The sequence below is a fragment of the Scomber scombrus genome, chromosome 17 (genome assembly GCF_963691925.1).
Source record: "Scomber scombrus chromosome 17, fScoSco1.1, whole genome shotgun sequence".
Taxonomy (NCBI): Eukaryota; Metazoa; Chordata; class Actinopteri; order Scombriformes; family Scombridae; genus Scomber; species Scomber scombrus.
Window position 1 is genome coordinate 15,858,409 of NC_084986.1, and position 13,960 is coordinate 15,872,368.

The 13,960-nt window shown below is 40.5% G+C and overlaps 2 protein-coding genes across 2 annotated transcripts; one reads left to right on the top strand and one right to left on the bottom strand.

The window, feature by feature from the left end:
* Positions 1 to 2,409: 2,409 nt before the first annotated feature.
* Positions 2,410 to 4,573, bottom strand: ccdc167 (coiled-coil domain containing 167). The gene is made up of 4 exons (XM_062437499.1): positions 4,470 to 4,573; positions 4,207 to 4,301; positions 3,823 to 3,875; positions 2,410 to 3,192 (listed from the first exon to the last, which is right to left on the bottom strand). Exons 1-4 carry the CDS (start codon positions 4,518 to 4,520, stop codon positions 3,080 to 3,082), a joined length of 312 nt encoding a protein of 103 aa, XP_062293483.1. The 5' UTR covers positions 4,521 to 4,573; the 3' UTR covers positions 2,410 to 3,079.
* A 444-nt stretch (positions 4,574 to 5,017) lies between these two features.
* On the top strand, positions 5,018 to 12,577 carry kif25 (kinesin family member 25). The gene is made up of 15 exons (XM_062437668.1): positions 5,018 to 5,086; positions 5,273 to 5,338; positions 7,445 to 7,567; positions 7,720 to 7,861; positions 8,724 to 8,827; positions 8,949 to 9,034; positions 9,136 to 9,175; positions 9,261 to 9,328; positions 9,420 to 9,494; positions 9,671 to 9,817; positions 10,109 to 10,285; positions 10,784 to 10,938; positions 11,021 to 11,269; positions 12,040 to 12,195; positions 12,426 to 12,577. The coding sequence occupies exons 1-15, from the start codon at positions 5,018 to 5,020 to the stop codon at positions 12,575 to 12,577; spliced, it is 1,809 nt and encodes a 602-aa protein (XP_062293652.1).
* Positions 12,578 to 13,960: the final 1,383 nt, after the last annotated feature.

The following is a 13,960-nucleotide window of genomic DNA, read 5'->3' on the forward strand; positions in this document are numbered from 1 at the left end:
TACACTTGTTTTTTCTGGGGATGAGTGTGTGTGGGTGTGTCGTGGACTGTGTTTGTGATAATAGAGTGTGTAGGAGGGAGGGCACACAAACAATTATTCATGGGGCAGTCCTGTCATATACAGTTACCTTGATTCCCACCGCATGATAAAAATATCTCCCCTGTGCATTCAAAGCAAATAATATCAACTGATTATAATTAACAAGATAAGTGTGGTGATATTCTGTTTTTTTCTTGTTGTCAGCAAATCCCATGAAAAGACCAACACCAGTAATGAACTGGTCTTTTGAACAAATATTTAATATATACTCAAGGCATGATATAGCTTACTCCACTGTACCATAAATAGAAGCACAGATCTTTGTAGCCTGTGGGGCATTTCTGCCTGTCGCACCTTTGCTGGTGCCAGTGGGCCAACCGCAGGGTCATCAGCTGGGAGCCACCCTTCACAGTTTTGCCCCTTTTATCCCAGATCATCTCTGGATGGTGGGGCAGTGGCAGGGATGTCTCCCTACTGCTCCCCACAGCTGGCCCTAAGACCCTTAGTTCCCCCACTTAGGGTCTCTTCTTCTGAGCCACAGCCAGAAGCTCCCTTTCTATGCATCTTCTGCCAGTTCCCTGAGTGCTTTCTTTTGCTTGGACCCTGTTATTCCGAGGGTTTTCAGTAACTGTTGAGTGGCATCCGACTTTGACAGGGTAGGTGAATGCATTCCACCATGCTTCTGTACAGGCTGCAGAAGCTCGCTGTACTTCTCCTTCTTCCTCTCAAAGGCTGCCTCCATCCCTTCTTCCCACGCAACTGTGAGTTCTGCCATGATTACTGTCTTGGCAGAAATGAACAGGATGATGTCTGGCCGTAGAGAAGTTGTGTTAATTTCGGGTGGAAACTTCAACTGCTGATTAAGGTTAACACTCATCTGCCACACACATCTGGGTTTCAGTATGGACCACTCCCACTGGCTGATGTTTTTGGCCTCAACTCCTTGCCTGACAAAGCGTGTCTGAGGTAATGAGGACAATGGGCTGGTTTTGTTGGCTTCGAGCCTGCATTCCTCCAACACCTCTACCAGTTTTCGGAGCACTTGGTCACACACTATACACTAATACACTATTTGTATTAACCCAAAGTGCTCATCAATTAGTCAGATTGATCTTTCCAGTCCTCTCTTTGGATGATTGAGGCACCTCTTGTGTGTATATATGAAAGTGATATGATGCTGCCTGTGATATGCCTGATGAAGGTTGGACAGTCCAAAACATTGCAGCAACCTAATAATACAAACAGTAATGAGTGAGACAGTGTGCGGCAACTGAAAGTAGATCCCAACAAATGCACATTTTGGTCCTGTGAAAGTATATATTTGTTAACTGTTTACATCTATAATTTAGGATCAGACATTGTTGGTCTTTTCATGGGATTCGGTGATGAATAGAAAACAGCATAAATTGGAATTATGACAAAGAGGTTGGTAAGGTGGCAGCTATAAAACTACACATTGTTTAATATGCTTTCCAACATCAGACATTTAAAAGCAGAACAGTAATAAAATGTGAACCATCACCACAGATGCATTAACACTGACCTGTATGAAAGGTGTTAAAAAAGGAGAAAAATGCTCAACAACAGGATATAATAAGAGCAGAGGAGCAGAGAACCACTGCAACCCATGATAAGAAAACTTATGGGGATAATCGTTTGGTCTTCAGGTGAAGTTGGGTCAAGAAAATGTCTTTACAGCTGAAATAATGACAGATAATGGCCATTGATTTACATCCTTTTAGTGCCTTTCATTATATGACAGAGTGTGACCAGAGGGATACAGTTGAAGCATAATTTCTGCTATTAAATGTATTCAGTCCTGAATGGAACCATCGCTGATGAGACAGACAGGCTAAAATGATTATGAGTCTCAGGTTTTTAAGTGACAAGAATCAATATCAGGAATGTTGTTTTTAATCCCCTCAGAACAGAAAGGTGTTGTCACTGGACTGGCCCCCAGACGACTGCCTCCGTTGTCGAACAATGAACTTCCTGATCTTCCCCAACAATAAAGTTATATAAGAGACTTTCATATTCTGCTCCATCAGCGTATTACATCTCCTGACGTGTGGTGTTGTTGGTCTTGTTTGATGTTTTTGGGGAAGAATCCAAGCGATGTGAAAATGACACGTACAGCTGACAAATTTGGGCTCCTATTAAAGCTGTTACTCATCTGCTTACAACATAGATTTTGTAAATGAAAATACTGTGATTTTAACACATGAACTCCCTGCAAATACATTTTCAAAATATATATGAAGCATTTGTTATAATGAAAACAAGAAGATCAAATACAAGATGAACATGAATCAATTCTCACACCCTATCCTAACTACATGTGTACCAAGCATTAGCTCATAAACTTGACAGTTTGTTGGTTATTTATGTGAAAAACATTTTATTTATATACATGCTTCCTTATGTCAACGTCATTTTATAAAGTAAAGTCTTTATACAGCAGTGAAAATACAAGATGTGAAGCAAGCGAAACAAAAGATGCTAACTCGCTTCGCCTTGATATAACCTCATACATGTATGTGTTACAAAATGTACTGAATCGCTGGTTATACGATCCTGTGTCAGTTGCAGCTTTAAGTAGGTTAGGATTATCATGAGGTGACAAAGAGGCAAGGCACACACTGAATATTCAATATTGTCACCTGATAGTTTAGTATTAACACAAACTATCAAAACACAGTGCTACTGACACAATACAGCATCTTTCTGGTGTTTGCTCACATAACTGTGTGATGACAAGAGGATACTGACAGGTGGCGTTTTGACTTGCAATAAGTAACTTTGTTGGGTTTGAGCATTGTGCTGGATAAACCCAGCAGAACTACAAAAAAGATCATGAAAATGACAAAGATGCCATCTAGAGGGAGGGCTGAGGAACTTCCTCAACACACACATCAGGTGTTTCATGTGCTGCTGCATGTGCACAGTCCTGATCTGACCACTTCTCTAATGACATGCCTAATGACACGCCTGTCCCGAGCTCCTTAAAGAGCAGTCCCTTTGAGATGCTGGTATCATGAGTCTACTCTTCACTGTAGATGAAGACATAGTAGAAGAGAGTGCTGACAGCCAGCAGAGCCACTGACAGCAGCATGTTCCTCCGGTTCTCTCCTCTTAACATCTGCAGCTCCTTGTCTAAAGGAAGAAAACAAGATTAATATGATGTCACTAATGTGTGGCAGCTGTGGCAATTTACATCAATCATGAAACATCATGAAAGGAACGAAATCTGCAAGTGCTCTGCTTGTGATGTGTGGCAATAATAGCAGGCTAAATACAGACTACAGCAATACACTAAAATAACTTTAAACTACAGTTCAAATGATCAACAGAAAATTAATTGTCAACTATTTTGATAATCAATTAATCATTTCAAGTATTTTTTAAGGAAAAATGTCGAAATTCTCAGATTCCAGTTTCTCAAAAATGAGTATTTTGTGGTTGATTTAGTCTTCTATTATAAACTGAATGTCTTTGCTTGTGTGGACTATTAGTCAGGACAAAAGAAGGCAGTTGTGGACATCACTTTGGGTTTTGGGAATCGGTAATAGATGGTAGAATAACATGCTATGCTCAGTCACCCATTTACACACACCAGTAGTGGACAGGGCGCTCGTCTGGCTATTAGGAGCAATTTTTACAACTTTTGACAAGTGGACAGAAGGGACACCAAGCCAAGAGTAGAAGACTACCATGCTCTCTGTATATACATATATTGCAGTCACTTGTACAGTATGAATGTGCATTTTATGGATACAGACTTACCTAACTTTTCAACCCTCTCACTCATAATTGCCATTTCATCATCCAGTTCCTGCCTGTAGAGCAGAAAGGACAAAAATGACTCAAATAAGTTTTGTTCACTCTCTGGATAAACAAAAAAAGTGAGAAAGTCATTCATTGGGTTTTTTTAAACCAGTGGTGGAAAAAGTATTCAGATCCTTAAGCAATGTAAAAACAACAGATACAACAAACATACAAAAACATACTTCAGTAAAAGTGCATTTATATTAGCAGTAAAATGTAGTTGAAGTATTGCACCGTGGTTTGATCCCTCTGATATATTATTATATAGGACCATCAGTAGATGATTAATACTGAAGCATCAGTGCCATCGTCATCTCTGTCCTCTTCATCCTCAGTGCTCACCTCTCTTTCTCAGAGAGCTTCTCCTTTCTGCTCCTGTACTCCGCCCTCTCCAAGTTGTCCTGGCAACGGGCCCGCCGATCCTCCAGACGGTCAATCTGAACATATAAAACGGGGTGAAATACAAAAAATGTAATAAAACAGACAATGACAGTGAATGAATGAATGGAGAGTGTACAGGCAACGTTGAACATTAGTATAACTTCGCTAAAAGTAGAGAGCAACTAAGTAGCATAAAGCAAACACATATGCCTTCAACTTCTCACCTCAGTGGCGACGCTGATTTTTTCTCGTCGTTTGTCTTTTACTTTAGCCATTTTAACACAATAATGAGTCACGCTTGAGAGAAGCTGTGACTACACGGAAGTATTTTTCTTCATCGTTTCATTCATTCCCTTTCACGCATCTGTCCTCAGGAACTGTGCTGACCTCTAGTGTTAGTTTACTGTCACAGCATGCCACCTGCGTGTGCCTACATTAAGACGTAAATTATTCGTTTGTAGAAGACAAACGAATAATGACAATGGTTGCATGAATTAATTGACATGTTGAAGTAGATCTATTGTTTGCAGACTATTTTCTCGTCATAAATTGTCATAATGATCATGTAGTTTGTCTGAGCGTCCTTCTCATCAGCCTCCCCTCTGTAAAGCACACAGGTAAGCACTTAAAGTGAGAGAGGTGTTGTTGGCTGGCTCCTAATCGGATTATATGACCTGAGAGGACACGACTTGATCATCTGAGACAGGAAAGGAGACGAGGCTGCTGCAGACTCTCCTGTCTTTTATCTCCTTTTATTTCAGGGGGAAAGAAAATGCCTCTCTTTATAAATCGGGATCGAATGTTTGCACATCAGGTGCACCTGCTGGAGCACAAACTGAGAGTAAGTTCCATTTAAACTACTGGATATGACCTTATTATTAGTGTATCAGAGACTGTAGAGCGACTTGTACTGTAGCTTATCCATTCATGTTTTCCAAGTAGTTTTTGAAAAACAAACATACAGCTTCATAACCAGAAGTTATAACTACTTTTGAGACATACTGTCATTTTTCCATTGCATTTTCAGAGTAAAGAGGAGCGGATACTTGAATTGGAGACGGAGAATGCTATTCTTCATTTAAGACTAGCCGAGGTAAGAAGCTTTCTGCCATTCATTAATCAGACTTAACCCTTAATCTATTATACTCATTGACTCTATTTTATCTTAATATACATTAGCATTGCCCGCTAAATTAAGTACTTGACCTCCCAAATGGCTCTTTTGTGTGATTGGGGTTTATCTGAATGACTTTTTATTCCGTGTGTGTGTGTGTGTGTGTGTGTGTGTGTGTGTGTGTGTGTGTGTGTGTGTGTGTGTGTGTGTGTGTGTGTGTGTGTGTGTGTGTGTGTGTGTGTGTGTGTGTGTGTGTGTGTTAGACATCACCAGGTTTTTACACATTGCTACAGTACTGCTGTATGTAAAGTATTCAGAATTGCATTTGATGATACTGATGCGTGTGTCACCTAGACAAGCTCCCACCTTAAATTTATCCGCAGGTTTATACTTTATTTCCTCCAACAATCAGGTTTTTGGTTAACTAACCTTTTAGTACAAAGTTCTGAGTGTGTAATATGATGATATAGACGAAAAGCATCCCAGTAATGTCACTTTAACTGCAGGTTAGTTTGGATGTTAGTAGGCATGCCAAAAGTGAGATGACTAGGCTTAATTGGGTTTAGGCTATTTTCATTGTAGGAAAAGCACAGGTGAAATTAATAACATTAATTAACAATGCCATCTCCGTGTCCTATTATTATTATTGTGTATGCTGGCTCACTGTCAGGACTTACTGGACCACTTGAATGTAGTAGAGACATCATTAATGGTATTTAGTACACCTGTGCTCCGTCACTACCCAAACGCGCTTCTCATTGGTCGAGAGTGACGGCGTTGCTACGGTACGACTCTTCAGCCAATTGGTGCCGTTTGCGTCAAACCAATATGGCGTTCCCGTTTCCATGACGACGGCAAGTGCATAGTAAACACGTCTATATACAGTACAGTCTGTGCTCGCACCCGGTGAATTTGGCTCTGCAAAGTTTAGTGTATAATATTACTGTAAACTTCAAATGGAAAGCCTCAGAAACGACATCAAACGAGCCAATGTGCCAAAAGAGTGGCACTTAAAGCGTAGAATAAGTATCTGTAGGCTAACAAGGCTAACACACAACTGTTACAGACACACGGAGTAAAACGCAAAAAAGTTGTAGGATAGACATAGGATATAGCCATTGTGTGGTCTGTTTTGAAAAAATTAGACAAGATAAGCATGGGTTTTGTTTGTAAATGTGTCCGCATGTTCTTTAATCCTATTGCTTTTCACTGCTGGGACAAAAAGATTTGATTTGAATGATGATTGAAATCAAAAGACAAGTGCACCTGTTGTGTTAAGTATCTAAAAGTAATTGTTAATTGTTGATTGCAGTGCTGTAGGCTAAGCCCCACAGCTATGTGGAAAGCTGAGAGTGCGCATTTAGGCCAAAAGTCTACCCTGCATGGCTGGGACACGTTTTATTTCTGTCATTTAATTAGTTTATTCTTCGCTGAGGTGAATGCTCATTGTTTAGCCAGATCTGGTCTGGTAAATGGTTGAAGCCACAGCAGTTTCCGTGAAGTGATTAAGGTATGGACAGGACTTATCTAAGGTCATATATAATAATAATAATTATAATAATTATAACCTAAACCCAATTATTATAAGGTCATATATTATCCTCTAACACCCACTGTTTCAGGAAGGTGGCTGGATCTCATGTAATTAATGTAGCTCAGTTACACCTGTGAGCAGCAGTGTATTGATTCACTTTCTGTGCAGCATTTGAAGCTGGACAGTAAGCTGATCATTATATTCACATCCTTTACAACAAGTACCATAAGTAGTCCCAGATAATTCAAAAAAGGATGCTATCATGCTGAATAACACAATTACCAACTGTGTAGGAACAGGGACTCTACTGTACAGGTTCTCATCCTTTAACATTTGAGACACTGTAAGGCCTGTTACCTTCAGTCTTAACATTGTGAGTGTTTATCAGCACATTTGAGTAAAAAAATCTATAAAAGAAATTTGTAATTTTCTATGATTTTTAACGACTCGACAGCTGACAAACCAACTGTTCTCCCAAAAATGTCATAGTGAAGTTTGGCATAAAGTCAGAACAAAGTTGTGCAGAATAAGCATGTTGATCTTCTCTTCAGTGTTTGGGGAAACTGCGTCGGGACCATGAAGAAGGAACCCGGGCCCGAAACCATCATCAGCACCAGCGGGAAGCACAGGAGATAACCCGGGCGACTCTTACCAAACTCCTCTCTGGAGTCCAGGTACAAATGCACTTAGAGGAACGTGTGTCTGTGTCTGTGTCTGTGTATGCACGTATGTGTGTGTGTTCAGTAGATACACATAAACTTCACACTTCATATTTGCTCTGTGTGTTTTATGTGTGTGTGTGTGTGTGTATTTGGTTTTGTGGCAGGCTGTGAAGCAGGACCTGAGTGAGGTTTTTGCAGTGTATTTGAGCTTTGCCACTGAGCTGGAAGAGCAGAGCAAGCAGCTTCTGGAGAAGGTGGGACAAGCCAGTTTAACTCGAAATGGCCACTGTGCAGATGAGGTTCAAGGTAAGAATCTGAACCAAAGACACATTAAAGAATGTCAAATTAGATCAACATACTGGGACTTCTTCAGAGAAAAACATTCCCAAGTTAAAGGTCCAGGGTCTTTAAAGAGCTTACTTGAAGGGAGAATTTTATCCTGTCTCAAATTTTCTGGCTCATACTGTTACTCACTCTTCCACCCTTGTAAGGTGGCTTACAGGTTATGTGCCGACTGTATCTTAATTAGGATGTTTGTGCTGGCTGCTAATCCTATCACACTGTCCCTCCCCTCCTCTCCTCTCTCTAACCCAGCCTGTTCGAGGTAGCTGTTCTTTTACTTTTGTGTGCAAAGTTTGAAAGTAGTTTTTGTTTTAAATAATCTTTTAAAGACAAAAAAAGGGTTCTATTCAATGATATTTATAACCTACCCGACCTAGTCAGTCAACGTCTCAGCCAGTGCTTTTTGTGAATGGAGGTGTTTTGTGCCAGGTGTATGTGTGAACCTGTGTGCTCCAGGATTAAAGACTTGGCCTGAATTCAAAAGGTTTACATCAGAGAACAGGTGCCCGTGGCTTTGGAGTAGACTGTTTTGCAGACAGATTTTCATTCACAACTTCTGTCGTCTGCTTTAAGACACGGTAGAGCTTCAGGTTTCACACTGTGCTGCACCAGTTTTGCTGCCAGTTCTGACCTGGTGGAATACAATGTTTAATGCAGTGTAGAGGCTTTTCATTCTTGTTGTTGTTTAACTGTCTCAAAATAAACATATTATTGACTTAACGATGTCAAAAGTAAAAGCAATCCATATTTATGATATTGTTTGGATTTATTAGAAACACATGTAACACTGATTCCGCTCAATCAACTCTCTGTTCTCCGTGACCAGACTTACAGGCTCGTGTGGCAGCTCTGGAGCGCTCTCTGGAGGAGGAGAGGGAGAGATGCAGAGCAGAGAGGCACAGGAGGAAAGAGCTTCACAACACAGTGGTGGTGAGGAAAGATATTTATTTGTCATGTAGGGAAGAAGTAATTATCTACAGGGTGGTGGGCGAGCAAATCTGATGCCAGTATTGTTGATCTTCCTCCAATTTGTTTCTCTGTTTTCCCACAGGAACTGAGAGGGAACATCAGGGTTCATTGTAGGGTGCGTCCGGTTCTGCCTTTCGACCATGTCCAGTCCCACCCCTCTGGATCAGGGTGGGTCATATACCAACGCTAAAAAAATACTGTATCATAATTGAAATATGAAACATTTTTGCTTATAAATGTGAAGATAACCCAATCCTGGTCTCCTTCAGGCCTGCATCATCAGAGGAAGTGGTCTATGCGACAAGTGATGTGAGTTTCGTACTCTTAGCGCTGGATTTTATTTGGTTGTTGGCCTGCTTCAGTGTTCTCACTACGTTATTCTTGTTGTTTTAAGGACACAGTGATGGTGAATTGTATAAAGACAGGGACACCAGTGCAAAACAAGATGTTTGAGTTTGAGAGGTAAAATAAACACATAGGGAAATTTGCATTATTCTATTTTATTTTAATTTTTCTTGATGAAAACTCACTGAGATGACTGTGTTTCCTCCAGGGTGCATGGACCAGAGGATTGCCAGGAAACTGTGTTTGAGGAAGTCAAACCACTCCTCACATCTCTGCTGGATGGGTGAGCGTCACAAGTTACAAAAAATAATTTAAATCACTATATTCATTAAAAAAAACTATTTGTGAGAAAGTGGGTTATGAATGCAGAGAAAACTTTTTAAAATACACAACAAACAGCATGACAAAGCTGCATGGATTTAGCATCATTTGACTGTCATCTGCCTCCCTTCTCTGCAGCTATAATGTGTGTATCATGGCATACGGGCAGACAGGCAGCGGGAAAACTCACACCATGATGGGATTCCAGCCGCTGGAGGAACACTCAGTGACACAGCAGGAGGCACAGCAGGGAATCATACCCAAGGCTGCTGCTGAGCTCTTTCGGTAACAGACTACAGATTCACTGAGGGAGAAAAGTCTTTAATATTTTTTTTGAAATTTAGAAGAAAAAAAGCTTTTGTGCTCTTCATCTAGCTTTATTTAAAACTGAAAGCCACAGTAGATCTGGTTTATTGTGTCATTTAATCAATCAGAAATGTAATTAATTAATTCCATTAATCCATAATGCACTGTGAGGTGAAAGGGAATATAATTTGGTTGAAACTTTGACCTTTCCTTCTCTTTTTACCTGTCCATGCTTATTTATCTGTTGTGGCATGTGTGTGTGTGACCCAGGCTGATCTCTGAGAAGCCTGTCGAGAGCCACACAGTGGAGGTGTCAGTGATGGAGGTGTACAACAACGAGGTGTTCGACCTGCTGGCCAAAGATGAACAGGGCAACGCTGCAGGCCAGCGCCGCGATGTCATCACCACCTCCTCTGGTACCAGCCAGGTCACCTCTCTGACATACGCGTGAGTACAGCCAGAGCTGAAGAGAAGCTGTGTCTGGTTCGAAATAAGACTCCACTAAAAAAATGACTGTTAGTTTTGAGGTATCATGGATTTCAATATTAATTTTTAGATAATTCTTCAAATGCTCTGCTAATGACCTTATATTGACAATGGCTCAAGAGACTCAGCTACATTATTTTAGTTCCTTTCAGCTCATTGTTTTGATTTTTTGTCCTGCAAACTCTGGTCTCATAGACCTTACTTCAAGCAGGAGCAGGACACTATTTTCAGCTAAAAAATCTCTAATAAATTCACTGGATGCTGCTTGCCCAGCACCAAGTGAAAGACAGGCAAAGGGGAAGAGAGCAGTTGAAGAATCTAGCGAGCTCAGTTTTTGGTGGAGACCAAAATAGAGCTACAGGGATGTGTTAATGTTTCTCTGAAAAAAAAAACAGCTTTAAGGAATACAATTCCAGTTTTAACCACTGTCTCTGCATGTTTTATTTGTTTGTCTCACAGGCCTGTGAGTAACGCTTCTGAGGTGATGCAGATCATCGGCAGTGTTTTAAAACGAAGGGCTCACTGTCCCACTCTCGTCCACACTGACTCTTCTCGCTCTCACCTCATCGTCACACTCACCATTTCCTCCAAGAGCCCCAACGCATTGGCCCTGGGTGAGATGCATTCATTCACTCAAAGACCTCCACATTTAGACCTTTTTATACATCACCGTGTCTTTACTACTTTTTCCTTTAGCCCGCAGGCTACAGAGTGCCAAGAAGGACATGCAGCGCACCACCCAGAAAGAGTGGTGGAGTCCGAGATGTCGGCGTGCCAACCCTGCCGCCCGCCACTTATCGGATGAACATCTTTTCTCAAGCAGCGCCTCCTCTCCATGTCCCTCCCCCTTGACTTCCCCTTGCCCCTCCCCCAGAAACAGCATGTCACAGACTCCCTTCAGGACCAAGCTGCAGCTGGTGGACCTGGCAGGGAGTGAGTGTGTCGGTAAGAGGGAAGCTCCCATCATACTTGTTTTAGTTGAATATTGGTCTAAGATTAGCTTCCACTGTGAACTCACAAATCATGTTCAAAGGTACATGCAAGATTTAAGTTCAGTGCAGAGAAACTTTTCACTTTCAGCAGATGAATGTGAAAACAGCCTTCTACTGTCAAATCTGTACATACATCATTCTGCACAGTAAAGCTCAAACATTTAAGTGATGTACCAATAAGCAAACACATTTCTGAGTGGTGGCAGACTTTAAATTTGTAATTACATGGGTACAGTGTTCTTTAAGAATGCAACTTGCAGGATCTCCACAGACCAAACTGCAAAATCTGAGTCTTAGCCATGTATGAGATGGTAATGATGCCAAAAATGGAATTCAAGTGTTGAGTAGCATCACATCTTTACTCTGTTGATTCAGTTCTTAAGAAAAAAGATTGTTAAAATCATCCTTTTAAATCACCAAAATAACAAATCTGCCTTTCTCATTTAGTTTGTATCGTTTTGTATTGTCAATATGATGTGCGGTATTGAGGTTGATGACTTTGCTACGTGTTTTGGGATATTGAAGTTCAATCAGTTAAACATTAAATATCAAATGATAATTCCACAAGAAATGTTAGTTTTGTGCTAATAAAGAAGAGGGAACAGTAATTATTGTTTTTCTTACCTTTATTTACCCAGGAAATGTTGACTGAGGAGCAAAGTACAACTGCAACGTCTGCTGGTCTTTATGGCTTAAGATAATATAATTGTGTGTGTGTATCAGGTATGTCTGGAGTGTCGGGAGCAGCTCTGTGGGAGGTGTCCTGTATAAACCGCAGTCTCTCCGCTCTGGCGGACGTTCTGGGAGCTCTGGCCGAACAGAGACCACATGTCCCCTACAGAAACAGCCGACTCACCCACCTTCTTCAGGACGCCATAGGTGAGACACGCACACATACTTTTCACCTGTGCCTCATGTGTCTCAGGTCTGTTTCTGATGGGAAGGGTTGCGATTCCACATATCGGTATTTCCATACATACTAACACTGTGAAATCCTTTTTGAAAATGTCTTTGTTCATGACTGAAAAATGTAAAATGCACATTGTGTGTAATCTAATACATTATTTTATAGTTTAACATCTCTTGTCCTTCTCTATCTTGTCCACCAGGCGGCGACGCAAAGCTGCTGCTGATGCTGTGTGTCTCTCCCACACAGCGCTTTGTCACAGAGTCTCTGCAGTCTCTGGGCTTGGGCACACGGGCCCGCCAGATCCAGAAAGATCTGCCCCGAAAGAAGAATAACACCTTAAGAGTTAAGTGAAGAGAGACTAAAAGAGAGATTTCATCCTTTTGTATGTGCTAACATCAGTATCATTGACTCTTTATCAATCATGCCAAGAGAGCAGATTTGAAGGTATAAATTCCACAGAGTACACGAGCCCTTGAAAAGACAGATGGATCAATGTTCACAGCCTTACACAGTAAAACAATGTTATGCTCCAGTTATTAGATGTCTTCGTTCATCACTCAGTTACTTAGCACTGCATACTCATGTGTATTAGCAGGATTAAACCTGTTTTTTGATGTTTTTTAATCTCCTAAACTCTGCAACACTAATAACTACAGTAAGAGTGTGATATCCATTTTCTTACTCAATAGAGTATTTAGTAGTAACTTTTAGTAAGAGATAAACTAGTTTTGCCAGTGTTGTTTCTGTGTATTTGTTTTTTAAATAGATCTTACTTGCATTAAATGTCTTGCAGGCTTTCTGAAACTGCAGATATATTGTCCTACACACTTGTGTATGAGTGTATAATTAACGCTGGTATTTACTAACAGTGCTAAGTAGCTGTAAATGACAATAAGATTACACACTGGTTACGATATAATAATAACTTGACAGTAATTATACTTTATTTAGTACTTTGTTGTTTAACAGTGTAAAGCTGTAGATCATATCTGTAGTAAACAGTTCTGTATATAAAAGGCTTTTTGACTGAAGTATTCTGCTATAATATATTTCAGTACTTGCTTCTCAAGCAATGCCTTACTTTTTTTTTTAGTGTTTTGGGTGCAGCTATGTTTATTCAGTGTTAAAACACGTGTTTCCGTTTTTTTTAGGTTAGACATTGCACATCTTTCAAACACCTCGATAGGATAGTCTCAGTAGAATATGGTGTCAGTATTACTGTGAAATAAAGAGACGATCAGCAGATGTGGGTGTCTGTGTTTATTAGCATGTTACAGAAATCACTGTTACTGGAAAATCACTGGCATTTGGTACATATGTTGCTGAATATATTGGTATTCTTTCACCTTGAAAAAAACAATACATTTTCTCTGCTTTAAGTTCAAACTGACAGAAATATATGGTTTCAATCATAGCAACACCAAAACATCACTGAGCCTCCACCATGTGTCACAGTAAATATGATGATCTTTTCCTTGAACGCCTATTTTCTTCTATAAATATAGGGTTAGTGTGAGTTACCAAAAAGCTCTAATTGTGTTTCTTCTGTTCAAAGCATATTCTCCCTGAGAGACTGTGGGATGTCAACAACTTTGGATTTTGGCAAAGTCCAGTCTGGCTTTTTTGTGTCTCGCTCTTAGAACTGGGGTCTTCCTGGGTCTTCTACCATAGAGCCCATTGTCATTCAGATAGTGACGGATGGTGTGACTTGAAACTGTTGTACCTTGAACTTGA

Coding starts and splice junctions, on each gene's coding strand:
- ccdc167 (XM_062437499.1), bottom strand. CDS start 4,520: ATGGCTAAAGTAAAAGACAAACGACGAGAAAAAATCAGCGTCGCCACT. Junction 4,302..4,469: donor AAATCAGCGTCGCCACTGAG/GTGAGAAGTTGA, acceptor TTATATGTTCAG/ATTGACCGTCTGGAGGATCG. Junction 3,193..3,822: donor TGAGAGGGTTGAAAAGTTAG/GTAAGTCTGTAT, acceptor TTCTTCCTTTAG/ACAAGGAGCTGCAGATGTTA.
- kif25 (XM_062437668.1), top strand. CDS start 5,018: ATGCCTCTCTTTATAAATCGGGATCGAATGTTTGCACATCAGGTGCAC. Junction 9,035..9,135: donor TCCCACCCCTCTGGATCAGG/GTGGGTCATATA, acceptor GGTCTCCTTCAG/GCCTGCATCATCAGAGGAAG. Junction 9,176..9,260: donor TGGTCTATGCGACAAGTGAT/GTGAGTTTCGTA, acceptor TGTTGTTTTAAG/GACACAGTGATGGTGAATTG.